General features: G+C 36.2%; 2 protein-coding genes and 1 pseudogene across 2 annotated transcripts; 1 reads left to right on the top strand and 2 right to left on the bottom strand.

Annotated features, from left to right (window-relative positions):
- Positions 1 to 2,512: 2,512 nt before the first annotated feature.
- Positions 2,513 to 7,300, top strand: LOC133852592 (protein FAR1-RELATED SEQUENCE 5-like). The gene is made up of 5 exons (XM_062289364.1): positions 2,513 to 2,571; positions 2,914 to 3,062; positions 3,148 to 4,297; positions 6,954 to 7,085; positions 7,213 to 7,300. Exons 1-5 carry the CDS (start codon positions 2,513 to 2,515, stop codon positions 7,298 to 7,300), a joined length of 1,578 nt encoding a protein of 525 aa, XP_062145348.1.
- Positions 7,301 to 10,966: 3,666 nt separating this feature from the next.
- LOC133852303 (pectinesterase 2-like) lies at positions 10,967 to 12,375 on the bottom strand. The gene is made up of 2 exons (XM_062289035.1): positions 12,244 to 12,375; positions 10,967 to 11,753 (listed from the first exon to the last, which is right to left on the bottom strand). Exons 1-2 carry the CDS (start codon positions 12,371 to 12,373, stop codon positions 11,071 to 11,073), a joined length of 813 nt encoding a protein of 270 aa, XP_062145019.1. The 5' UTR covers positions 12,374 to 12,375; the 3' UTR covers positions 10,967 to 11,070.
- Positions 12,376 to 17,669: 5,294 nt separating this feature from the next.
- Positions 17,670 to 18,919, bottom strand: LOC133851811 (rubisco accumulation factor 1.2, chloroplastic-like; annotated as a pseudogene).
- Positions 18,920 to 27,073: the final 8,154 nt, after the last annotated feature.

Below are 27,073 nucleotides of genomic sequence, written 5' to 3'. Positions count from 1 at the left end.
TGTGTGAATGCAAGACATGAGGAGATCTGTCCACCTGGTAGCAAAACCTAACTTTTTGCTTAATTGTCGCCATTAAATGGATCTTCATATAATATAAGATAATATATATTTTATATTAAGAGAATTCTATATTTGGAAAAATTACAATATAGTCCCCCCCAAACTGCCAGCCATTCTACGGATAGCCCCCCAAACTACTAACGCTTGGACTCTAGCCTCCCAAACTGCCAAAAAGTTTCAAAAAGGCCCAATTTGACAAAAAAAATGCCTATAATACTCCTACCATGGTGTCATTTTACAATTAAAAAATTATTTTTTTAAAAAAAAAACTGAAAAACTAAAAAAAAAAAAAATTATTTTATTTTATTTTTAAAAAAAAAACAAATTAGTGTTTGCAGCAACCAATGGCTGCGTGGCCACCCCAAACACCAAATTTTTTTTGGACAGTTCTTAGTTGTCCACCTTCATAGTTCTTTGTTGTAGGTCATTGGATTGATAAGGTTATAAATCAGTATGAATTTATTGGTTAGTAAATCCAAAAAACGTAATGCTCCATGTTTATGATATAATTTTATCATAATCTGGTGTATATATCAAATATAATATGTAGTTTTTTTTTCCCCTACCATTTTAGATATATAAAAGCATAATGCTTTTAGTCTATTTTATAAAAACCTTGATTAAATCGAATGAAAACATAATTTGGATCGCAAATTTTGGATAAAGATTTTATTAAAATTAGTTGATAGATTCAGTATGCAATATTTAGTAAATAAAATTTGTTTTAGAGGGTGATTTGTTGACTCACTGATATGACAAAAATTGTGTCAATAATATATATATATATATATATATATTTAAAAAAACAACTTACAAAAAGAGTGATTTTTTAAAATGATTAAATCTATTTTTTTTTTATTTAAAAAAAAATGAGTTCATATTTTTATTTCGAGAAAAGATAAAAAAAAAAAAAAAAAAGTAAAATAAAATTTTAATCAACTGAGATTATTCTCAATTTAAAAAATAAAATTTTAGTTTTTAATTGACAAATGACACGTGGCAGAGGTATTATAGGCATTTTTGTCAAATTAGACATTTTTTTTTAAAACTTTTTGGTAGTTTGGGGGTTAGAGTTCAAGCGGTGGTAGTTCATGGGGCTATCCATTGAACGGGTGATAGTTTGGGGGCTAAATTATAATTTTTCCAATATATTTACAGGAAAATCTAAAATTTGATATATTCAATGAGAAATCCAGCTCCTTAAATTCTTCCTAATTAACAAAATCTACACCTTTTGATCTAGTCCATGATTTGATTTGGTTCTAACCCTAATATATAGGGCATAGGAGAGTTAGTATATATATATAGAGAGGGAGAGACTCGTGCGTGTACCCTAGGCCTTATATTATAAAGAAATTTATAATCGTGAAGATGAAGAAATCCCTTCCATTTGTCGTGGTTTTTCTGCTCTTGGTTTTCAACCAATCCTCCTCAGAAATATTGGTGCGTACTGATTTGGTGGACGACATATGCGCGAAAACCTACAGTCCTATCTTTTGCACGTCGACTTTAAGGTCGAACGCCCGCAGCGCTAGTGCCGACGTGAAAGGCCTTGCCCGAATCATGTTACAAGTTGTGCAAACCAACACCAATAAAACTTGGGAAATGCTAAAGATCCTCCCCTCATCCCCCCCTTGTCACCCTCTTTTCCTTAAAAAAATTGATTTTTATTATAAAAGGGTGATAAGGGGGGGATGTGTAGAAGCTCTCATAAAACTTATGAGCAAGTGAATAAATTGCTTGGGCAGGCAAGTGATCCAGTTCTCAAGGACATGCTCACTCTTTGTGGTCTCGAGTATCGGAATAACGTTGTCAGTAGTTGTCCGGATGCAATCGAAAAGTTCGATATCGGCCTTTAACTCCTAGCTCAATCTGATATAGACGGCGTAGTTGACAATGCAGAAACTTGTGAGAAGTCTTTCAGTTGTGAAGCGGCCTTCATTAATAGGGATCCGGCTACTATGCGGTGCTTAAAAGTACCACATATCTGCGGTACTTTTAAGCACCGGCTACGATTCATTCACCTCCTTTTTAACGTTTTTTATTTTTCTTATTTTTTTCTCTCTCTTGGCTTTGTGGGAAAATATATAGCCGTTCCTCCTTTTTAGTCTTTTTGTCTTTATGCTTTTAACTCCGTGAAGGATCCGTTAAACATAAGCTATTGATTTGGGTTTTTTTTAATTTTTTTTTTCTCTCTCTCTCTCTCTCACATTCACAACCACGTGGGAAACCAAAACTGAAATAAACAAAAATTGCCAAACAAAGCCACGTCTCTTTGCTACCGCGGGAAACCAAAACTGAAAGGTCTCAATTTTACACTACATCTCTCGCTCTCGTTTGCTTGCTTTCAAGATTTCCATTTTTTGTCTAAATAATCAAGATTTCCATTCACAACGACGCGGGAAACCAAAACTGAGGAAAATCTAAATAATCAAGGTGAACACAAGTAAAAATGGCGTCGAGTTTGCACATGTTTCCAGATAAAGAGGCCATCCAAGACTCCCATGACAGGTTAGTTTGTGTTTTGTGTATTGTTTTTATCAGTTTAGAAGTTTTTATTGTTTATGAAAGCAAAAAACAAAATTCTTTTTGAAATTGTGTTCCGTGAAAGAAATAATTTTTGTTATAAAAGAGATGTATTTTTGTGTGAACGAACAAAAAAATTGTTCTGTAATGCCCAATCATATAATTATTTTTTATAGAACCTACTCGTTGGGATGTATTTCCCTTTTAAAGAAAAGAAAAAATGTGTTGAAATATTCTATCAAAATTGACATAGCATCTTTTAAGTCTTCTAGCATATTCTAACAAGATTTCAAAATTGTTACACATTTATATTTATCTTTTGAATAGTTATATGGAGGAGACGAACAAGAACAATGAAAATGTAGTTACTGATTATACGCCAAAGCTTGACATGGAGTTTGGTTCTGAACAAGAGGCATACGAATTTTATAATGAGTATGGACGAAATTATGGGTTTAGTATTCGTAAAGATTGGTGTAATAAAAGAAAGGTAGATGGCGTGGTGACTTCAAGACAATTTGTATGTTCAAAAAACACGTGAACGAGCTGAAACAAGGACAGGTTGCCAAGCACATATGAAGATTCGACTTGATAAAAAGAAGGAGAAATATTGTATACAGAGCCTTGAGCTCAGTCATAATCATGCTCTTCATGTTTCACATTGTGCTCACATGATGCCATCACAACGAAGGATTTCACATGCACAAGCATTGGAAATTGATTTGGCTTATGATAGTGGTATAAAATTGAAAGATTCGTATGAGTTTATGGGTAGGCAAGCTGGTGGGAAAGATGTTCTTAGTTACACCAAGCAAGATCATAAAAATTACCTTCACAGCAAGCGACAACGAGAGCTGAAATATGGTGAGTCAGGGTGTTTACTTAGATACTTTGAAAAGAAAAAGCGAGAGAATTTTTCCTTTTATTATTCATTACAGTTGGATGCTGCAGAACAAATAACAAATATTTTTTGGGCAGATGCGCAAATGATTGTTGATTATAAGTTATTTGGTGATGTAGTTTCTTTTGATACGACATACAGAACTAATAAGGAATATCGACCGCTTGCAATGTTTGTTGGGTTTAATCATCATAGAGAGGTTGTGATATTTGGGGCAGGACTTTTATACGATGAAACTATAGAGTCATTTGAGTGGTTGTTTGAAACTTTTTTTGAGGCAATGTCAGGGAAGAAGAAGAAGCCAAATACAATCTTTACTGATCAAGATCCAGCAATGGCAAAAGCTATCTTAGTGGTGATGCCTAATACTTACCATCGATTGTGTACGTGGCATTTAATGCAAAATGCTTTGAAACATATTGGTCATTTATTAAGAGGTGAGAATGGGTTTAGAAGTGATCTTAATGCATGTTTTAAAGTTTGGGAAGAGGAAGATGAGTTCCTTAGTGCTTGGGATGCTATACTTCATAAGTACAATGTATGTGATAATTCTTGGCTACAACGTTTATTTGAAGTGAAAGAGAAATGGGCTAAAGCATATGTCAAGATGTCTTTTTCTGTAGGAATGACTTTGACACAATTGAGTGAAAGTTTGAATGCTGACTTGAAGGATTATTTACAGTCAGATTATGATATTGTAAAGTTCTTCACACATTTTGATAGATTACTTAATGATAAGCATTACAAGGAATTGTTGGCGGAGTATAATTTAAGACAAAAGTTACCAAAGATTAAGATGTTATCACCTATGTTGGTACAAGTGATGTGTTTTAAATAGTACTCGCAAGTGCACGAATCGTTTTGCAATATAGTGTTATGCAAGTGCGAGGTCGATCCCACAAGGAAATGGTCAAATATTGGTATCTTGCTTAATCAACCTCATTTTAACCTAGTTGCAAAGGTTTGAGACTTGATTCAAGAACAAAAGACTAAATGAAAGAGATGTAATAAAATATGTAAAATAAAAGGAACTAAGGTTAAGGAATCCACCAAACCAAATCCTACAACTCACACTCTTGGTTTCCACTTGAACACTCAAAGAACATTAAGCTTAGGGTGTTATTCAAGTTTCTTAACCATAAACCCAAGAACCATTAAATGAATCCAACACATTGACAAATCACAAAGAGTACCGATTGAAATCAAAACATCCAATGTATCATTCAATCACAATGGATATCATCATTCAAACCGATAAAACAATGTATTAGTCGGTTGAAACACATAAAATGTCCTCTATCCACCACTAACCACATTCATTGCAAAAGATAAAGCTTTAAATGAATGGAACTTGAACAACTAACATGATATATCATTAAATGTGCAAGTGGTACAGCAAGGTTGTGAGTGTCATCAATGGAAAGGTTTCATCCTCAACCCTAGTTGAGGTTACTAGCCTTCCATGATTAAGAACACCACAAGAAAATGATGAACAACCATGGAAATGAAAGAAAAGCTCTACAAAGAGAAAGTATTCTGAAAATAAACTACTGAATTACACTACAATAAGCACGAAATTAAAACTAACTATAGAGTTTCTGCTCTATTCTTTCCTCTCCTACTCTCTCTACTACTCTCTCAACAAGGGGATGGCTATGGCTTTTATAGAGGAAAGCCATGGCAAGAAATGACTCCTCTACCCTCCTCTAGTGTTCTTCTGCAGCTAGAGACAACCCCAAACACGAAACCAGCGTGTTCTGCAGCGGAAATCAGAGGGAGGACTGCTTTTTGGCTTCTGATTGGGCGTTCTGGCGCGCTCTGCAAAAGCAGTTTCTTGGAAAATTCGATCGATCGACTTTTATTTCGATCGATCGACTTCGGGCAAATATTCGATCGATCGAATTTTAAGTTCGATCGATCGACTTGTCAGGGTCTCCGAATTTCCAGTTATCTTCTTATGAAATTTGTCATTCCTCTCTTATTGTCCTACAGAAACAGAAAACACAAAAACTAACCAAAACATTAGAAAAATAACAAGGCTAAAGGTCTAACTAGTGCAAATCAAGGGGTCCAAATACACAATATTTGGCACTCATCAACAAGCGGCAAAGATTTATACTTCTCAACCATTTTTGAAGTTTCAAAAGCAATATGAAGAGTTCCAGGGAGATTACCGTTAGAACCTATGTCCTAGCTGTATATATATAGGAATAGAACCAATTTAGGAGGACGATGAGAAAAGATAGAAATCTGGGTTCGGTACGGATCCTTTTGTTTTGTTTATTTATTGTGGATCTTTAGGTCCTATTTCTTTCTCTTCTACGAGTTTTATCTATCTCCTTTTGGTTGGTTGGATCAGGTGTGGGTTTGTGCATGCGCGTTTGTGGGATTGGTGTGTTTTTGCACGAGAAAGAGATAATACCATGAAAGGGGTCCTATTTAGAAAGGCTAATACATCTGCTGTTCGGATGGATTGGTGTTAGCAACACTTGTTTTTAGGAAGCCTTTTTGAGTTATGGTAGAGAAGGATGTCTTTGGTGGACACTGCCAGATTGTAAATACATAAAACTCCCATGTTATGAGCAAGGGCTTGTATTCAAGCGAAGTCCAAATGTAGAAGCATGCCTGTTGATTATAATGAGAAGATCTATATATTTATGGCAAATGAAGTAATCAAGAAACCAGTAGAATATGAATTTACATTACAAATACTACTTGATACGCCATAGAGAGATTAGGAAATGATTGCATTGTGTTCCTTCAACTGGTCGTATGTACATCCAACTGCTCTAGTCCATCAAGCAACAAAGCTAGTGAGGTTGAGAAAGAGAAAAGACAAGCTTGCTTCCAACTTTCCCCCTCCCAACTGGTTCTCTTCTTCACCTCTCTCTCTCTCTCTCTCTCTCTCTCTAATATGATTGCAAATTCTGTTCAAGAATTAATCTATTTATCAAATTTGCGACTTAAATGAAAAAGGTTGTGATGCTTCAGCAAATATGTTTTAGGAATTAGACTACAATAAGTACTTAACTTTTTATCAAATTGGTAGCATTTAGCCATGTTTTCAAGGCATAAGGAGCAAAGCCACAATCCAAACTCATAAAGGACCAATAAACCAATGCTGAAAAAATTTCCAGTATTTTTGCTCAATTAGATCTGCTTCGTTTATGAGTTATGCATCCCATTCCTAATCCATGATAAGGCTTGAATTTTGAATTCTAATCCCTTTTAGAGCTAAATAGGTCAGGCTTCTTTAATCTTTCAATTTTACAGCTGCTTGTTATTGTATAATGTACTTTAATGCACTTGGGAAGCATTGAAAATGAAAATTCTTTTTCTTAGGTTCTCTCACTAAGTTACCCCTGGGCAGTTGCAGGTCACCGGAATACTGCTCTGTGTAGTTTAATTGCATTATCTAACATTTTTTATTCAATCTTATGTATTAATGCTTTTCTGTAAATTTTAGCTGGTTTTGGCTTGAATCACTTTGGTTTCCGGCTTTCTGCTGTACAGGAAGTTACCTACGTTTGATACAATGGAAAGATTCTCAAGCAAATGGTCACATCCTATATGGTATCCCCCAGGGAAGAACAATAGGGTAAGTCCTTTATATATATATATTGTGTGTGTGTGTGCGTGTGCGCATGTGTGTGTGAGCGTAGGTGCATGCGTGTTGCAGTTCTCATGCAAGTTCGTGTGATAAATACTGTTCCTTTCTTTCTCAGGTTTTTGTTGTCTTCTCTTTTAATTGAAGTTTATGCTCAGTATGGGGCTGTTGCAAACGAATTGATATTGCTGATTGTGAAAGTTTGAATTGATTGCTTGTTCTTATCATCTTAAAAAGTGTTCTTTGTTTTCTTAACTTTGTGCATACAAGTGTTATTGAGAAATGTTTTTGGTGTGTTCAGTAGATTACACCTCTTCCAATATGCAAATGATAAGAATCTAACCCTTTGTGAGCTTAATGACAAAAGTTTGGATTGGAACCCCAGAAACTAAGGCCTACTTATTTATTTTATTTTATTTCTTATTAAGCTGAAGAATAAAGATGTCACGTATGCAGTCAAGCAATCCTAGAGAGACACTCATGTTGTTTAGGAGGTGGAGCTAGGCCTTGTGCCATTCATACTTCAATGGCAGAGATGACCGTTTCCGCACCAAATTCTAGTTCTGCTTCTGCTTCTGCTTATACTAGTGTCTTTAGCAAGGAACATGTAGACACACTTTGTTGGCTGATGTCTTGACTAGAAACATTTGCTACTGCATCCTCCACTCACTTTGATGACCCTTGGATCTCTGTGTAACACTCTGAATTTTATTCCCTAGAATTAAGGGATGTAATTTTGAGGACAAGATGGGTTCGGAATATTTTAAGGACGAAATTATAATAATAAGGAAACTTCTTGATGACCATTATAATGATGTTGACTAGTGGGTTTTACAGGCGTTAATTTCTAAGGTTTTTCGTTAACTTATTAGGTTGAATAATATTTCCTAATCCTTAATTTGATTATTGTGGATTTTGCTGAAAATCGAGGAGTTTATTAGGGTGATCAATTGGGGTTTATTTCTAGGTTTGTAAGCTTGGAAGCGTCAAGGGATAGGCTTGGATTGAGCATGATTTCGGGAAATGTTTTGGGTCATGAGATTGGAAAAAATAATGGGGGTAAAAATAGGGAAATGATACTTCAATCAATTGAAGTTGGAGTTTGATTGATTAAATTTGTGATGTCAAAAAAGGGTGACATGGCGGATGAGCTAGTTTGACTTGGTCAACCTCAATTGATCAAAGTGGAATTTACACGTGGCAAAATTGCGCACGTGGGTAGGTGTGAAGTGACTCGTTTGACGTACTTCAATTGATCGGAGTAGGGTTTGATCAATCAAAATTACAACGGTCAGAATGATGTGATGCGGGTAGGTGAGATCAGACGACTGTGATTGGATCTAGTGAGTTTCGATCGATTGAACTGGCGAAGTACCGTGTGAGTAGGTGAGATATGACATGCTTTAAAATAAGCATGACACATCTCGATCGATTGAAGTAAGTTTCAATTGATCAAACTAGGATTTAAATGTGAGAGAGAAGTTTTGTAAGAAATCAAAAGAAGGGAGGAGTTTAGTTTTTGTTATTCCCCCCTTTAGAGACGCAGCGGCAGAGAGAAAAAGAGAGAGTTGGTTAAATAATATGGTTGTTGGCTTCTCTTGTATATTTCCTGTGTACCTGGGACGCATTATGCTTTTAATGATATCTTGATATATATATATATATATATATATATATATATATATATATATAAAAAAAAAAAGAATATGGTTATTGGGTTGTGATGTTTGGTGTTATTGTTGTTTTGGGTATTTGGAGAATGGAAGGGTGTTGTGTTGTTATTATAAGGATTGGGTGTGGTATTGTTGTTGCGTTGTGATTTGATTGTTGGATTTTGATTAAACATATTTTTGTTAAAGTGATGTTTTTATGGTTTTGATGAGTTGGTGTAGTGAAGTGTGGTGTAAGAGAGAAGAAAAGGTTGGAAGAAAATAGTGTTTTTGGAGCATTTTCATTTGGAGAAGACAATGAATAGCATGTTCGATCGATCGAACCAGGCACAGAATGGCTCGATCAATCGAGCCAGTAGTAGTGTTAAAAGTGTATCACGTGTGTGAGTAAAACAGTGCGTTGCTGGTTCGATTGGTTGAAATGGGAATTCGATTGATCGAGAGAAGGACGAATGGTTTGATTGTTATTGGAGAACAACTTATTGATATCCTAGCAAAATGAGTGTCAAGTAGCGGCTTTCATGCAATCTTAAGCAGGTTGGATTTGGCGAGATATTTTTACCTCAGCTTGAGGAGAGTGTTGACGTGTTGTTTGATGTTATTTTATTATTGTAACATTGGGGCATTTATGTACTCTTACAATGTTTGGCAACTATAAATAATACATGAGCAGGAGGAGAACCCTAATTCTTCTAGTGCTTTATTCTCAAACTCTTTTCTCTTTCTTCTTTTCTTTTTCTCGTCTTGGTATACTATTTCAACTAAAGGCTCTCCCCCATGTTTTGATGATGGCAATGATGGCATTAGATGTTTGTTCTCGAAGATAGTTTGACGTTGTGTAGGCAATTTGATCATGTTATACCTCGAGGGTAATTTGGTCATTTTATATGGTGAAAGTTCACGTGCAAATGCACATTATATGTTTTTTTTGTGTGTCTAAATTAATGTCTGATTTGAGCGGAGGGTTACTTTCAAATTGAAGTTTCGAATGAGGAGGTGAGTTGCGGTGATTTAATATTTGCAGCGATAAGTGAGAATAAAGCGATAGTTTGGGAGAACAAAGTGTAATTTACCTCTTCTTTCATATAGCAAATTGAAATGTATGAATGGAGTGGAAGACGGAGAGGCTTAGAAGTACAGTTTAAGTCATATTTTAATTTGAGTTCGATGCAAAAATTAAAGTAGGAATTTGGTTTGTTTATGACTAGCTGATTGATTAATATTGTATTGGTGTCCATTTGATCTACTTTTATTTTTTGTCCTCATAATGGCCTGAGGAGAATTCTCATCCATACTATCCCATATTCTTATTAGATATTTGAATTGAGCCTTCAAGTCCATCAAGCATAATGTCTCGTAGATTTTTGTAACTTTTTCTACTGCAAGTGCTACTTTGATTCAAATTTCAGGTGAACTTTATTTATTTTTTTTATTTAATCCTTCTATTCTTCAATGGCAGTGCTAGTGGATATATGTTTGCTCAATTGGCAAAATCTGTTCAGAATCTCTCATTTCCATTCTCATGTCACATGACTACTTTTTCTCTTAACCTTATTTCATTGCTTCTCCTACATTCCTTACCTAAATTCTACATTGCACAAATGATATATAATATCATGGAATCCTTGATTTCTCCTTCATTCCTTGATCTTTGTGGAAATTCTACGCCACTCAGTAAATTACTAGTAAAAAAAAATAAAATAGATTGGTTAGAATGTGGTATACTTGAAATTCTTATATTATAATGTACTAGTAATTGCAAATTGGAATGCTCAATAGGTGTAGTGGTGGATAATGTTTTTTTCTTAGTGTAGTAGTGGATAATGTTAATTAAAGATAAAGATGGTCATGATGGTCATGCTTTTTTCTTATGGAAAATAAACAAACTAATTGGCTGTGATACTTAAACTAGTATTCTTAATAAACAAGAAAAGTTTCAGTTCTGTTTTAGGTGGATTATCAAGAACTGTACCTAGGACTTTTTAATGTGCAAAATTGGATGCAAGTAAAAATCCAGAGATGTAAAGTGGATGAATCATGCATTTACTTTTTGGGACAATCACAAAGATATATAACTAGCATTAATATGTTATATCATATCTTTCATATGATTGCAGACATTAGTTGGTTGTATTAAATATGTTATGAAACTGAGAACATTACAAGGACACTGAAAGTTTGGACCAATGCTATTAAATTGATAACATTATGAAAAAGCTGAAAATTAACATAATCACTAGATTATTCTTTGCGAGACGCTGGTTTGCAAGACTGATAATAAATAGTGGGCTTTCGATCAAATCAGGTTAATATGGAACTTCTGTGGATGGAATCCATGTATCTCCACTGATAAATGTTCGCACCGTAAACGCAATAGCCTCCATAGGGCTAGAAATAACCCTGTAACCTGTCCAATTTACTCTATTATATGTGTCTGCACTAGGCCCTTGATTATTGTACTCCACATAATATAAGGTGTTTGATCGTGTTGGCTTGCCTTCCCATTCCAACCAGCCTTGTGCATCAATAAGAACATCAAGGAAGCTTTCCATGATTACTGTCCTTGAGTAGTCTTTCCATGGCCGACCCAGGTATGTTTTGACTGGATAGTTTGAAGTAAGGAGGTCAGGCGCTGCAGTTAACGTGCAGTTGTGAATTACAAACCCACCAATGCTTTCAGTGCTTTCTCTTCCTTGGGCTGTTATTGTGTTTGACTGCCCAGGAAGAGGCTTGCGGGCAAGGATTTTACAGTTCTGAAATACAACTCTTGCATCCCCAAATATGAAATCTACTGTTCCGTAGATTTCACACTCTCTGAAAAATTGGATTTCTCTTTTGGCATAAAGCGTGTCTTGAAATCCAATGAACCTACATCTGTAATAGGCTGAGTAGCTGGATTCACTTGCTAATGCTACTGCCTGCATATTCTCTGCTCCAGCTGTGTTTTCAAAACTTATGAATTTTGCAACAAAGCCGTCAGCATGTATCCCTAGCGATAAAATAGAATCTGTCAGTAAACTGATTGAAAAAAGTCCAGACATCAAAATTAATTGTTTGTTTTGTACCTTAAATTTGATGAATGAGCATCTTTTATCATGATTCTCTAAATTTGATATTCTCATGCAAACATGTGGCATGTGGTGTGTACACAAGGGATCTATACTAATTTATCTTGTGCCATATGATTTCTATACTACTTTTTCTCTTTTATGTATGCTATGTTACTTGGGAGTAGCTTTAGTTTTGGATGACCAACTCACATACTGTTGCTGTACCAGAGGTTGAGTTTCCTTCACTAAAGCTCTTTCTCCACGTAATTTATGTGCTATCCATTCCATCACCGATTAATGTCAAGTTTTGCTTCTCTTCACCAATAATGATGTTCTCGTTATAGGTTCCAGCTCTAATCTTTATGCAGTATCGACGAAAGCTGAAGTTGGGAGTAGCAAAGATGGCATCGGTTATTGTGGTGAAATTACCCGATCGGTCTTGTGCTACAACCAAATCAAAGTCTGGCATTTTGTCACCATGTGATGTCCATGTAATTGCAAGTAAGATACTGAGAGCAATCACTAATTCTTTCGTAGAGCTTGTTAGCTTCTTTGCCATCTTCTAAGTTATTTCCTGTGTAGCATGATAAGAACAACAATCATATACAAAGGCAACACAGGCAAATTTAATTTGTGGACTAGAACTGTTGGGATTATATATGGAAGTTGTGATATTACAAAATAATAACTCAAGTTTCAATGGATCTTTAATAATTAAGATCTAGACAAAGAAACAATATGAAAAATGGACACACACAAATCACTGAGGTGTTCATGGTTCAAATGTCCTCTGTAAAGAAATCAAAAGTAGAACCTCTGTCTACTGATTAGGAAACAGAGCTACATTTACATCATGTTATGGAGATAGTGGGCCAGGTAAAGAATATGGATTTTATGGGATGTCAAGTCAGCAAAAGCAACTCTAAAACACAAGGAAATCAATCTAATAACTCCTTTTCTGTCTCACGGAAGATTATAGTATCATTAACATCTAGAAGATGTTAGATCTCCATAACCTTCCAATTACCTCCTCCAACCTTGAAACCTACAAGTTCCCCACCCTAAACTATACAATTATTCTACTCAGGATCTCCATATCCAAAGTGAGGAGAAGTGGTGACAGCATGTCTTAAACCTCTAGAGCTAGTGAAGGAACCAGCTGGAGTACCATTCACTAATACTAAAACTCTTAACAGTTGAAGTACAAAACTGGATCTAGCTCGGTAAATGCTCAACATATCTGAATCCACCCTACGCATACTAAGAAATTCCAATTTATATGATTGTAGGCTTCCTCTATATCCAGATTTCCCAATTTTGATAAGATCTGTGATCGCCTAGCCAAAACCTACCCACCCCCTAAAATTCTTTCCCTCATGAATTCTGATAAATCCCCATCACCTTCCCCCTCCATACTCTGCCTATCTTCCTCGGTCATTGAAATATCTTTGAGCCAAGAACGCCCTATTGTATTCCCTGGTTGTTCTGATGAAATGTTGTGACTGATTTAACTCCTAAATATCCTCCATTTTCGCAAGCAGACTCTTCGCTCCATCCAAACAAAACACAGCTGAACACATCAGTCCTCTACCGCTCTCCACAACCTCAAAACAAAAACATAATTTACCTTCTTCCGTAAAAGCTTCAAAGATCTTTGCCTAGGCTTTGAAATTCTTACCTCCATCTCTTCTAGTGGTAGAGATTGGCATTGCTTAATGTTTAATTATTTATTAAACATGAAAAGAACTAAGCACACAATCAATGATACAAATTTTTATTTCAAACTCTAGAACAGATAGCAGCTGAAATAAGTGATGAATACCTTATGCATTCTCTTGCAGTGAAGGGGTTGATCTCTTCTTTGTGCTTGCTTTGGAGCAGGTAGAAGATTTTGAGGTGGGGAAATTTCTGAATGTAAGGTTTGGGGGGCGTTTGAGAAAGTGATGCGAAAACATAGTTGATAGTTCTAAGCATGTGAACTGAATTCCATTTTAGGAAATCTGCTTTTGCAGAACAAAGATCATTTTCATATAGGTTTTAAAATAAGTGTGATTATGTTTATTTATCATCATCGTATTGGAAACTAAGTACAGTTCTGTTTTTATAACTTGCAGGCTTAATGGAATTTAAAACATTTATCGAGTATCAGAATAATTAATTACACAGTGCAGAACAAAGTTGATTTCCTTTAAAAATTATATTTATAAGAATTGTTAGATAATAGAATATTAACGATTAGAGGAGCAACCTATTATCTATTTATTTTGTCATCATCATCTTCATAATCACTGTTGTAATTATTATCTTTATTATTGTTGTCAGCATAACTGGAATTCTAATCCATGTGATCATTTGATAGTTTGGAGGTCAAGGTGAAAGATCTCATATGCTAAGTTAGTTTTTATTATAGGCACATTAACATTCTAAGACGTCTCTCGTTTTTATAAAACATATGATCCTTTATTATTTCCAACTAGCTTTCCATAAGTTCTAATTTTTCAACCTAAATTTGACTGAAATTTTCCCTTTGCAACCAATAACATTTTATAATAGCGTTATTAGGAAAATTATATTTGTCAATTTTGTCCTTTTTAATTCATCAAGAAAAAGCTAGAGTACTAATTGATTTTTTTTTTTTTAGTTTAATATTTGATAAGAAACGGTTAAAGTCAAAGTGAGTGGCAGTGGTAATTATTACTCAAAATTACTGTCACTGATAATTATTACTGCAGCTCTGCTAAGTTAACATGTATTAGGTGTGAGGTGTTGTAGATGGCATCAAGTTTTGGGACCACGGACATTCATGGCGTTTAGTTTGAATTGTTGTCTAACATTTCAGTGTTTCAGGGCACAACTCTGTCGTTTTAAGGGGAGAGTCGCTATTTTTCCAGACCAGAATTTTGAAAACTGTTGACTAATACTTGATATTATTCATTTTTCTTTCAATAAAATCTTTCCAGATTTAGAAGATCACATGATGCTTTGTCTACTTTATTGATATCATCTGTAAAGAACTATTTTACATGTTGAGATAATATTATAAAAATAAAATAAATGCTTATATGTGTAACATTATTATACATGTTGAACAGTTTCCATATGCCGATTTAAATAGCCAATTCTGAACATCACTTAGGTTATTAAAGTCAGAGTAGACTGTTATACGATTAGTATACAATTTGATGACGTGGTAGTGAAACAATGAATGATTTTTACTGTCACGTTGTCTCAGTTGTACAGCAGTCGTGTCGTAGTCTCTTAAATAACATTACTCTTTGAAGTGGCAAATTCTCTAAAACTTACTATTTTGCTTGATTGGGGTGAGTATGATTGCTTTCAAAATCTATTTCAAATTTAAAATCTCTGGATTTAGCTTAGGTGTTGTGCTATAGTTTTTTTAACGGTCTAGATTTAATTCTAAACTTTTTATGATAAAGAGAGTAAAATTAAATATGAATCGTTGAAAACAATGACTCATCGAGTGTGTTGGCGGGAGATGTTTTCGATACTTGTGTCATTAAATGGCACTCGAGAGAAATTAAGATGGAGAGAAGAGAGCAAAGGGTAAATAGTAAAGGAATTGGAAAAATACCTATGTTCTAAGAAACATGTTTTTGTGTAATTTTTTATTTTTTTTAAAAAACGATTAGAACCAAAAATTAAGTCATTAAATGTTTCTGTATCATTGTTTTCACATAAATCTCAAAGAATTTGGATTTGTTTAGGTTTTGGAAAATTTGTAGAAGATGCTTAGAAAGTGCATTTGATCCATTTAATTTAAGTTTTGAGCTTAAAAGTTGTTTTAGGTAATTAGGCACAATTTTAGTTAGAAGGTGTCTTAAGGTTCTTGGCCCATTGAGAGTGTTTTCAGCCTTAGCGTTAGAGTGCTAGTTAGAAAAGGTTTAATTGGACTATTTTGGACCATTCCCAAGAAATAGTTTTTTTTTTTTTTTTTTTAAGTTAATTAGAAAATTTTAGAATTTTCCTGAAGCTAAATAAGAACATGAGTGATTTTTGTTAAAAAAAAAAAAAAAAAAAAAAAAAAAAATGGAAAAAAGGAGGAGTTTTTAATTAAATAAGGGTGAAATTTTTAAATAAAAATAAATCCTTATTTTTGGAACTGAAAAAACCTTATCAGTGTCAACCCAAGTGTGTCGCATATTAGCATTGACTTTTGGGTCATCGTTAATAAAGTTGTCGCTAATGACGATTTTTGCTCCTCCCCTGCCCCGATAATCTTCCTGCAGGTAGCAATTGTCGCCTCAACTGGTGGATTGGTTGATTCTATTAAGAAGGTTTTACTTGATTTCAGAAGTGTTTAAGTGAATTTCCTCGTACTTGTAGACAACAAGTTCAACAATTTTCTTGGAATTTTGGTGCCAATTAAACAGAAATTCTGTCCAATGATCTTCCACCGTGATGCTATGGATGTGGAAGGTGGGTTGCAGGGGTCAAAAACCTCCAGCCACATAGATTCAAGTATAGGTTATATATAGAAGGGTTCTTTTTTTTTTTTCCAAAAATAAGAAAACTAAAGAAGATATGCTTCTTAATCTGTTAATTATGCTATATTGGCGCGAGGACATGCTAAGAAGTGGGAGAAAAGAATGAAAAAGAAAGTGTCCAATTTGGCTAGTGTTGTTACATAACTGTTAATTATGTTTTTTTTCTAAAAAAAATTCCTGAAAAATATAAATTAAAATTGTATTATAAGAGTGTTTTAGGAAACTTGGTTAAAATATGATTTCATTCATTAGCGTATTGCACATTGTACCAAACAAAAGAATATATATTTAGTGTTTTACTTTAATGTTAAAATTAAATTAAGGAATACGAATAGTTATTCTATTCCAACTAATAGCTTCTTATTTATTTTTTTATTTTTTAATAGAATAGTCATTTCACGTACTAAACGTGTCCTAAGAGTCAGCTAGCGAGAAATGGGGAGATGAGAATGTTCGTAAAATGAGATGGGGGCAAACGGTTAAATCTAAACAAAATATATTACACCTTATATAATATTAGGTGTGTGGGCAAGTATTATCACTGTGCATACCCAAAGACCGATTGCTCGCTTGTAGATGAGCGGAGTTTTTGGGATAATGGGAGAAAAATTCGTCCATTACCCATGCAAGTGGGTGGATTCAATCAGGCGGATGCCTGCTAATAACTTTTAGGGGCCAGGGTGATTTCCGTCATAATTATATGTAAAAAAGAAAGATCATTGTAAAAGTTGAAGATACACTAGGACAATAATTTGGTTATTTAGATAATTATATAATAGTGGTGTACATATATTAAGAAGAACAAACGAAAACTCTACATAAAAAGACAAGGAAATATTCAGAGATAAAGTTTAGTCCGCAGCCTGTCGATGCACAACTACATCCCAACGGGCCAAAAACCATCGTGGTTTTAAAGTTTCAACCCAAAAGAAAAAGAGTGATGGTCCAACTGGGGTCAACCCAACAGGCCGTATTGGATCCGGGAGCCACTGACCCGTTTTCCTTCCACTGCCGGGAGCGGGAGGTAAACGCTGCTCTGTGAAACCAGCCTCACGCAGAACCCTCCACTTTAGGAACCACGTGACCCAGAGCCTTCGCACAAGTCACATGACTCAACTCTCGGCTTGGAAACGGGCAGGCCAGCAATTGGCAACCAGGATCCGACCAGTTGGGCTGGGCCAGAGTCCCATCACAATATTGCCCCTACACAGGTTACAGGCTCGCGTTAATGAGCCCGGCAATCAAGCATCCCTCACTAGAACATTATAGAGAGCAGAATTTACTTCGTCCTTAGCGATGTGGGATAGAGGTACGTTGTGGTGTTGGGAAATTCTCGGGAAATGAGTCAGATTGTCTTGTCACCGGCCTTATCACCTTCTTCCAGGCTTACAGTAATCATAAAGAATGGCTAACACCTTCTTCTAGGCTTCCAGGCACTTTTTATACCCCTTCTCCGCCACCACCACACCAAACTCACCTTCGCTCCTAGACTTCCATGGCGCAACCAAAACCTCCTGCTCCCTCTCCTCAGCTCTACAAACCGGCAATACTACCATGCACGCGCGCTACTCGCCTCCGCCACCTCTCCAAGCCTCAACCTCACCACCAGAACCCGAACCGTGGAAACCCTATCCCCTCGTTTCCCCTCACTGGTCCCCTCCAACACCCTGCTTCTGGCTTTCTCAGTTTCCGCAGCTTTCAGTACTGCCTGCTCTAGAGCAGCAGTCCTCTGCTCTGACGTCTTCTTATGCTCTCTATTCTGCCGATAATACATAAAGGAGAGACAATCTCCAGGGAGCGCATAATCAAACCTCTCCCACCCTTTATCCCCACGCCTGCGAGGAAAATCCTTCATGGCGCGGGCGAGCTCCTGGGAGCCCTTGGCGTCGAACCTGTTCTCAACGATGAAACGGGCAGCGGCGGCGCGCTGCTGGGCGCTCAGGAGCCGAATTTCGTACAATTACTCGGCGCCGCCGGTGTCGAACGAGGAGACTGGATTGAAGGAGGGAGTCCCGAACTTGGGCAGCAACCACGAGGCGGTTCTGCTCGACGCCGGAGATTCCAGTGGATTCTTCGATGGAAGAAGGGGAGAAGCCTTCTCGCAGTAGGGAGGGGATGAGCGGTGCGTACTCGTACCAGAGGCCGAGGCGGCGGTCAGCGTCGAGGGAGCTGAATTTGGAGGGTATAGGAGTGGGGTTGGAGGCCTGAAGGGCTGGTAGAGCTGTAGCTGTTTGGGGGTTGGAAAGGGGGGTGAAAGTGGCTGAGATGGGCTTAGGGGACGGTTTAGGAAGGGGAGGTTGGAGCGGGACGGTTAGAGTGGGGTGGGGGCTGAGGAAGGTGGAGGAGAAGTGGGGTCGGAGGGTGTTTACTGTGGCGGAGAGCATGGTACTAAAGTCTACTTCAAAAGATGAAATATGTGCAGTTCCTAGTTCCTACCACTCAGATACACGAATAAAAAAAACAAACTGAGTCGGTGGATTGGCCACATGATCTCCATGGTTGAGTTTGGCTTCCTAGTTCATAAACTTGACCATTTGCTGCCGCTTTTAGAACTTGAAAACCTCTCTTGATCTTCTCTCTACATTTTTTCTCGCAGCTGATCCTCGTGTATGTTAGAGTAAGTAATACAGAGTAATTCAACTACTGCCTTATTCCTTGGTAAGGGTGACGATAACATCACAACTTACGAGGACTCGATGCACATATCTGGTGGATCATCTTCTCCCAACTGACGTGATAAGATTGGATGACTATCAATACGATTGAAATTGAATACAAGGAATGAACTATTCTCCGGCCAATTGTCTTCCTACTTTACAGTGCATGTATTCCTGCATTGGTGTAGCAGTGATTGGTAATTTGTTATATCAGACCTGGTGCATTGGCCACATGATCTCCATGATTGAGCTTTGCAAATCCTAAAATATTAAGAGGTGCATATACTAATAGACCACGTCGTTTTAGGAAGCCAAATACAAAATATGTGAGAGATTGATGCGGGAATGAAGGCTCTGTTTTAGAACATGAAAACAGAGGTGAACAGAGGGGAAAATGGACTTGGATGCATGGCTGATTTTGATTCCAAATTTAACGGATGCGAACAAGGAACAATAATTTCACCACTTCCGCATGCATTAATATAGTCGCAGGCTCGCAGCTAACGTGTTCTTTCTTAAATGGTAGAAGAGCTAACATCCAACCTTAAGCTGAAGAAGGTGTCATTGGGCATTGAACATCTAACCAAGTTGAGAGTGCTTGAATTTTTTGACATGCCCGAATATAGATGCTGTGAACTTCAAACGCGGAAATTATATACATTCACAGATGTGGGGCATGCCTGTACAATTAAAGCTTGGTTGTAAATGTAAAGATTATATTTACTTATTACAGTGACGATGATGGTGTATACGTACGAGTTCTGTGGGGCTTCGGCCATCCTTTTACAAAGCAAGTTCGTGCGTTGCTTGAAGCTGGCCTGTGTGTTAGAGGGTATAAATATGTCTGGTTGCATTTAGCCCAGAGGGAACGCCAAATAAAGTCTGAGAAATCACAAGAGAAGAAAAGTTGATTGAGATCTTCATCCCGGCCATGATGACACAAAAGTTCGAGAGAATTACGAAACAGGTTGAGCCAAAAACCATGGTTTTCAAGTTCAGTAAAAAAAGAAGGAAAAGTGATGGTCCAACTGGGGTCAACCCAACGGGCCGTGTTGGATCCAGTTGCCACTGACCCGTTATCCTTCCACTGCCAAGAGCGGGAGGTAAACGCTGCTCTGTGAAACCAGCCTCACGCAGAACCCTCCACTCTAGGAACCACGTGACCCAGAGCCTTCGCACAAGTCACATGGCTCAGCTCTTGGCTTGGAACGGGCAGGCCAGCAATTGGCAACTAGAATCCGACCAGTTGGGCTGGGCCAGAGTCCTATCACCTTAATGCCCCTACACAGGTTACAGGCTCGCGTTACTAAGCCCGGCAAACAAGCATCCCTCACTAGAACATTATAGAGAGCAGAAATTACTTCGTCCTTAGCGATGTGGGATAGAGGTACGTTGTGGTGTTCGGAAATTCTTGCGAAATGAGTCATGTTGTCTTGTCACCTCATCGATCACCTTCTTAGAGGCTTAGCAGTAATCATAAAGAATGGCCAACAACTGGCTTTAGACTTGAGAATTTAGCGTCGTTCATCCAAGAAAAATATTACTGATTTCGTGTGGTGCATTATACAATAAAAAGCCTCAACCTATTTCTATTTGAAATTTCGTTTCTTGTATGATACCAAGTATTACATCTACTACTTAATTTATCGTCTCAATATCAAAACTTTTATGACAAACTTTCCAAGCGTCAATATCCCAAACAAGAGGGACATAAACGCAACACGTGTCTCATTTAATAAAATAAAATATATATAAATTATAAATAAAAGAACAAATCTTTTTAAAAAAAATTAGAAATATATATAAAATTGGTTCATATAGTTTGGAGTTTTGACAAATGACACTAAGTTTTAAAAATTGAGTACAAAAAAAAAAGGTCACGACCATTAAAAAAGTTGACAAAATTTATTAATTTGCTACATCTGCAGCAATCATAGTATGGATAATTTGCCACCTCTCACGGATATTTTATAAAGTTGTTGGGAACCCTCAATTCTGATGGTATGAGAGACAACAGCTCTAATTAAGGTCCACTTAAATTTCATTATCAAGATACATTTCTCTTCTATTCCTATTGATCTGCGACCACCCTCAAGCTCATGCTCAAGGATGGAGAGAGGAGGATACATGGTTGTAATCGTTACTTTCGGCTGCTAAGCATAGCCTCTTTTTTTTCTTTTTTCTTTTGAAAGGGTCTTGTATTCTCATTATGAATAAGACGGAATAAGCTCTAAATTGACAATACCCAACAAACAATGGGGACAAGACAAAACCCAAATCTTAGTCAATTGCCGTGATCTAGCAAGTTTTGCAAGATGATGAGCCGCCTTATTATCTTTACACAAAATTAACTTTTTAAGACTGAAACCCAACAAGCACGGTGTGCGCATCAGTAATGATACTTCCAAACGGACTGAGGCTCCCCTTCTCACTATTCAAATCCCGAACTACCTCCTGAACGTCCCCTTCCAAGTAGATTGGATCAAAACCCATCCTTCTACAAAACTCCGCTCCTAGCCTTGCTCCAAAAGCTCCCCTTCTCATAGCCTCTTAATATGCATTCATATCTTGCTAAATCATCTCTAGCTAATAAGAGCCACTAATAGCAGTTTTTTTTTTAAAATTTTGCAAAGTTATCCTAAAGAGAGAATTAAGCTAGATACGCTCAAGCTTAGCGTTGGGAATTTTTTTTTTTTCCTAGTACTAAAAAGTCTATTCCATAATAAAAGTGCCTAATTTTATTTTTTCCCACATCATTTTGATTAGTCACTTCTAATGATAATGGTTATTTAAGTATTTAAAAGAAAAAATAATTAATTTTACGAAGTTTTAATAACTGATTGCTTTAAAAAAGACAAAAAAAAAAAAGTAGAGAGTCTAGGAAAAAAAAAAAAAAACTAATTTCATATTCTTTTGAGCTTTGAAAGTCACACTCTCTTATGATGGCTTTGAAATTTGAAGAAAGGGTTTAGAAAAAGACAAAAACAAAAACAAAAACAAGTAAATATTAACTTTATTAAATAACATTTATATTGTTCTTAAATATGAAAACTTTATTTATATGGCATCAAGTAAATATTTTAGAGTACTAAAAAAGGATTTGGTGTGGCCGATTGGTGGACCAGGGTCCAGTGTGGTGCTGGTGCACTTAATAGTTGCTAAACATGGTCTCATCAACTTTATGGACAATTTCATTCCCCATCCAACGGTTGGGCTGTCTTGCCTCATTCCTGATACGGTTTGGTTATTCTCAATCGTAGGATGCATATGTAAGAATTTTCCTAATAAATAAATTGAAAAATTGCACAATTAGTCCATGTGGTTTACTTAAATTACAAATTATTTTTTGTGGTATCAAAATTAATTCAGAGATCCATCGCTCCCAAGAGTTAAATTCTGTTAAATTTTTTAATAGATTCCATTAAGCACTACGTCAGTGCTAATAAGATGATAACACATGTCAGTTTTAATAACAAAATATAAATATATAAACTAAAAATTATTTTTAAAAAAATTGAAAAGATAAAAAGGGATGATGCTAGTTGGGTAGCCACCCCAGAGGTGGCCGGGTGTGGTGCGCGGCCACCCTAGCCCATGGGGATGGCCGTCGTTCGCCACCTCTGGGGGCCGCGTGGCCCCATTGGCTAGGGGTTAGGCAATCACCCCTTTGCTTTTTTCAATTTTTCTTTTAAATAATAAAATTTTTAAGTTTTATGTATTTATATTTTTATTGTTAAGATTGACACATGTTGCTGTCTTATTAGCTCTGGTGTGTAGCTTAATAGAATCTATTAAATATTTTAACGAAATTTGATTCCAAGAAGTGATTGGTAAATTAGGCCAACCACAAGGATTTTTGAATTAATTTTGATAGCACATGAAGAAAACGTAATTTAAGCCAATTACATGGATCAATAGTGTAAATTTTCGTAAATGAATTAGAGTGTGACCATTTACCATATGTTTTTATTGCAGTTTAATTAAACACAAATTAAATGTCCCTTGAAACCAGCTGTTCAATTAAATTTTTTTTTTTTTTTTTTTTTTTGGTGAGTCCAGTGATTAAGGTGAAATTTGTCACATGTGGCAGTGGTTTGCAGACTGCTATAACTAACTTCTAACAGCAACAGCTTTTTAATTGCTGCTATAACTTATTAATACTATTTATTTGTAGAAAGCCTCTACAATAACTTTTATCGTCGCAGTTTTTATGGCGGGGATTGATATTTGCACAACAGGTTGTGCAGCAAGTATTTCCGTTTTGTGGCTGCTGTTGCGTCTTACCTATAGCCACTGCCAAACATTCCTAGGTTGAAAAAAAAAAAAAAAATTATTGAAAAACTTCACTTATCACCCAATCTTTCATCACTTTTACAATCGTATTTTTAATTTTTAAAGTATCAATTTAGCATATTAATTTTTTTTTTAATTTCACCCATTCATTAAAATTTTCCGTTAAAACATGTTAAAATTCTCAAAATATCATATTTTTTCTTTTAAAAAAATATTAAAAATTAAAATATTCAACATTAGTATTTTTGTAAATTCTGTTAAATTCTGATCAATGACTAGATTCTTGCATTTGTTTCCTTGTATTTTAGGAATTTTGACACATTTTTTCGGATTTAATGAAAAAATTTAGTGAATGGTCGAAATTGAAAAAAATTGAAAGATGTATACGTTAAATTGATATTTTTTAAAGTTTAAAAATATATTTATAAAAATAATAAAAGATCATGATTAAGTAAAGTTTTTTTCTTAAAAAAAAAATTATCGCCAAAGGTTTGTGCTTATCCTAAACCACGTACTGCCGTTAGTGGCGGACTTGGACCACGAGTCAAACCGACTTTAGTAGCCGTCTTTTTCAGATTCTAGAAGAGGTTTGGGCGACCGCTTAAAATCCTCCTATTTCTTGTAGTTTGATATCATCCACAAACTATGTTTTGGCCATAAACTAAAGGTTAATACTTAGATTCCAAGTCTTTTTCGAGACACAAATTGCAGTTATTGCCACATAAAATATATAAATCCAAATAAATTTTAAATTGTTCAACTATTTACTTCAATATGTAAATTTTATATGAATTCTTTCATATTTACTGTTTAGACAGTTAGTTATTTAAATAATTAATGAATGAGTGTTGGATAAAAAGGTTAAAAGGGTAGCCCACGTGACTGCCTCACATCATCCAAACAAACAACTTAGTCAGTGGCACTATTTAGGTAAGAGTTCAACAAAACTTTAATTCTAATATTTCTTGAAATGATGAGTGGTGTTACCTTTATTATATTCATTGGTAAATTGATCATACGATATTACGCGGCACTTGAAAGAAAATATAAGGTTACGAAAATTTAAGACAAATAATTGGGACGTATTTTCTTTATTTTGTTTTGTCTTTAATTTCTTTTACAATTATCTTTTCTTTAAGTACTAACGCACTACTAAGTATAATGCGTGTCTGCGTTGCTCTCTGCCCTCAATCCTTTCACATACGGTGACTGGTTCTCAAATCTAAAAGGGTTTTCAAACCTAGCCTTCTCCAGGCTTGATCTGTCAACTTTCGTGGGTTTGTGGGTCTTGTCTAGAGTCGCGCGTAACCACTGTATTCCTTGGCCTCTCTACTTCCTGTCGCATCCCTCTGCATCTCCGTCTAGCCCTCGCTCTCGCATAGAACTCACTTTTCGATGCATAGATACCTACACGCTGTCTTTTCCTCCTCTTCTAATCCAGATGGAAATACAGTGCCCATCCTTCGATCAACAGCCTCTTCTCGATGGATGTTGAAGCTGCATAGAGGGGGTTCAAGTAGGGTTGAAAGACCTTTTGAGGTCCGTGCCCTTCTCTATGTCCCTTTTTTTTCATTTACACTACAAAAAAAATTGTTTTTCGCCACTTGCAGTTCGCCACGTGTACGGTCACTGTACACGTGGCGAACTGTTGGCCGCGTGCAAGTGGCCATGTAAATACACGCGGTGGGTCCGGTTGACACTAACTGCACAATTGGTCGCGTGTATTTTAATACACGTGGCAATATGTTTTTTTTTTAAAAAAAAATTAAAAAATAATTTTTTAAATCTGTATTGAATTATTTTTTAAATAATTGATTGTATTTTTAATTTAATTCTTTATTTTTAGAGGAAAAAAAATATAATAACTGAAAAAAAAAAAGAAAAGGAAAACACAAACAAGTTCAGTAGAGAGAGGGAGAGATACAGAGAGATACAGAGAGAGAGAGAGAGATAGAGAGAGAGAGAGACAGAGAGAGAGATACAGAGAGAGAGAGAGACAGAGAGAGAGAGAGCGAGAGAGAGAGAGAGATACAGAGAGAGAGAGCGAGAGAGAGAGAGAGAGAGCGCGAGAGAGAGAGAGATACAGAAGAGAGAGAGAGCGAGAGACATAGAGAGAGAGAGGGAGAGCGAGAGACAGAGAGAGAGAGAGAGAGCAAGAGACAAAGAGAGAGAGAGAGAGGGAGAGCGAGAGACAGAGAGAGAGAGATACAGAGAAAGAGAGAGAGAGCAAGAGACAGAGAGACAAAGAGCGAGAGACAGAGAGAGAGAGAGAGAGAGCGAGAGAGAGAGAGATACAGAGAGAGAGAGAGAGAGCGAGAGAGAGAGATACAGAAGAGAGAGAGAGCGAGAGAGAGAGAGATGCAGAAGAGAGAGAGAGCGAGAGAGAGAGATACAGAAGAGAGAGAGAGCGAGAGAGAGAGAGATACAGAAGAGAGAGAGAGAGATACAGAAGAGAGAGAGAGCGAGAGAGAGAGAGATACAGAAGAGAGAGAGAGCGAGAGAGAGAGATACAGAAGAGAGAGATGCAGAAGAGAGAGAGAGCGAGAGAGAGAGATACAGAAGAGAGAGAGAGCGAGAGAGAGAGATACGTACAGAGAGAGAGTTTGTTGAAGTTACGCGAAATTCATCAAAAAACAAAAAAAGAGAGACAGAGAGAGCTAGTGGCGCGCGGGAGAGAGAGAGCTGCTGTTTATCGATTTTTTTGAAGCAAATTTGCTTTTGAAGCTGCTGTCCAGTACTGGCGCGCGGGAACATGCATTTGAAGCAAATTTGAAACTGCCAAATTTTGGCAGCGTGTCTTTCGGCCACGCGGCCAATTTCTTATACGTATATATACATAATAAAATTTGCTTTTATTAATATATATTTAATAAAAACAATTAGCCACGTGTATTTTCATACACGTGGCTATATACAAAACTTAATAAATTTATTTTTATTAATATATATTTAATAAAAACAATTGGCCACGTGTAGAAAATACACGCGGCCAATTGGCCGCGTGTAATTAATTACACGCGGCCAACTATGATGTGCATATTTCTAGCCACGTGTACTGTATACATGTGGCTAATTGGACGCGTGTCTACAGTAACAGGTACTGTAGACACGCGGCCAATTGTAGAGTTTTTTGTAGTGTTAGGAGGATAGGGTAGGGTTAACGGGCATTTCAAAGTTCGTGCCCCTCTTTGTGCTCCTTCTTTTACTGCTTTGTACGACCCATATCTTAGTTTTATACTAAGATACAAAGGATTGTCATTTCTTAGCCTATTTCCTATTATTTTGTTGTATATTTAGCATTTTTTTTTTTTTTTTTGGATTTGCCTTTGGGGAGTCCATCTCTTATTCAGTTTTCTAATCCCATGTAACCCTTCTTTATTTGTTCATTTAAAAAAAAAAAAATTGATATGTGGTTTGTGTGCTTGATTCAGGGAATGAGTCTACATGACACGTATAACTTGACAAATAAAAAACGAAAAAAGGAATTTGTAATAACCAAAATATTTATAATTACCGTAAAATTCATAAATAGATAACCAAGAGAAACTAATTAGAAGGTAATCCATTAAAGGGACGGAGCAAAAAAGTATTTTATTAGAAGGGCGAAAGCATGTATGAAAAAATTAAGATTGGGTACCAAAGCATGAATATAAGAAAACAATTTATGGCTTTTCTTTGAGAGGCACCATCACGTACTATTCACCCCACGTGTCTACGATGATCCTTTTTATTTCAAGAGAAAGAGAAAGAAGTCATTTTATGTTCAAAATTTTGTTTATCATATTTCACGGTTTACATAATAAC

The sequence above is a fragment of the Alnus glutinosa genome, chromosome 12 (assembly GCF_958979055.1).
Source record: "Alnus glutinosa chromosome 12, dhAlnGlut1.1, whole genome shotgun sequence".
In the NCBI taxonomy this organism is placed as follows: Eukaryota; Viridiplantae; Streptophyta; class Magnoliopsida; order Fagales; family Betulaceae; genus Alnus; species Alnus glutinosa.
This window is presented reverse-complemented; position numbering and strand designations above follow the sequence as displayed.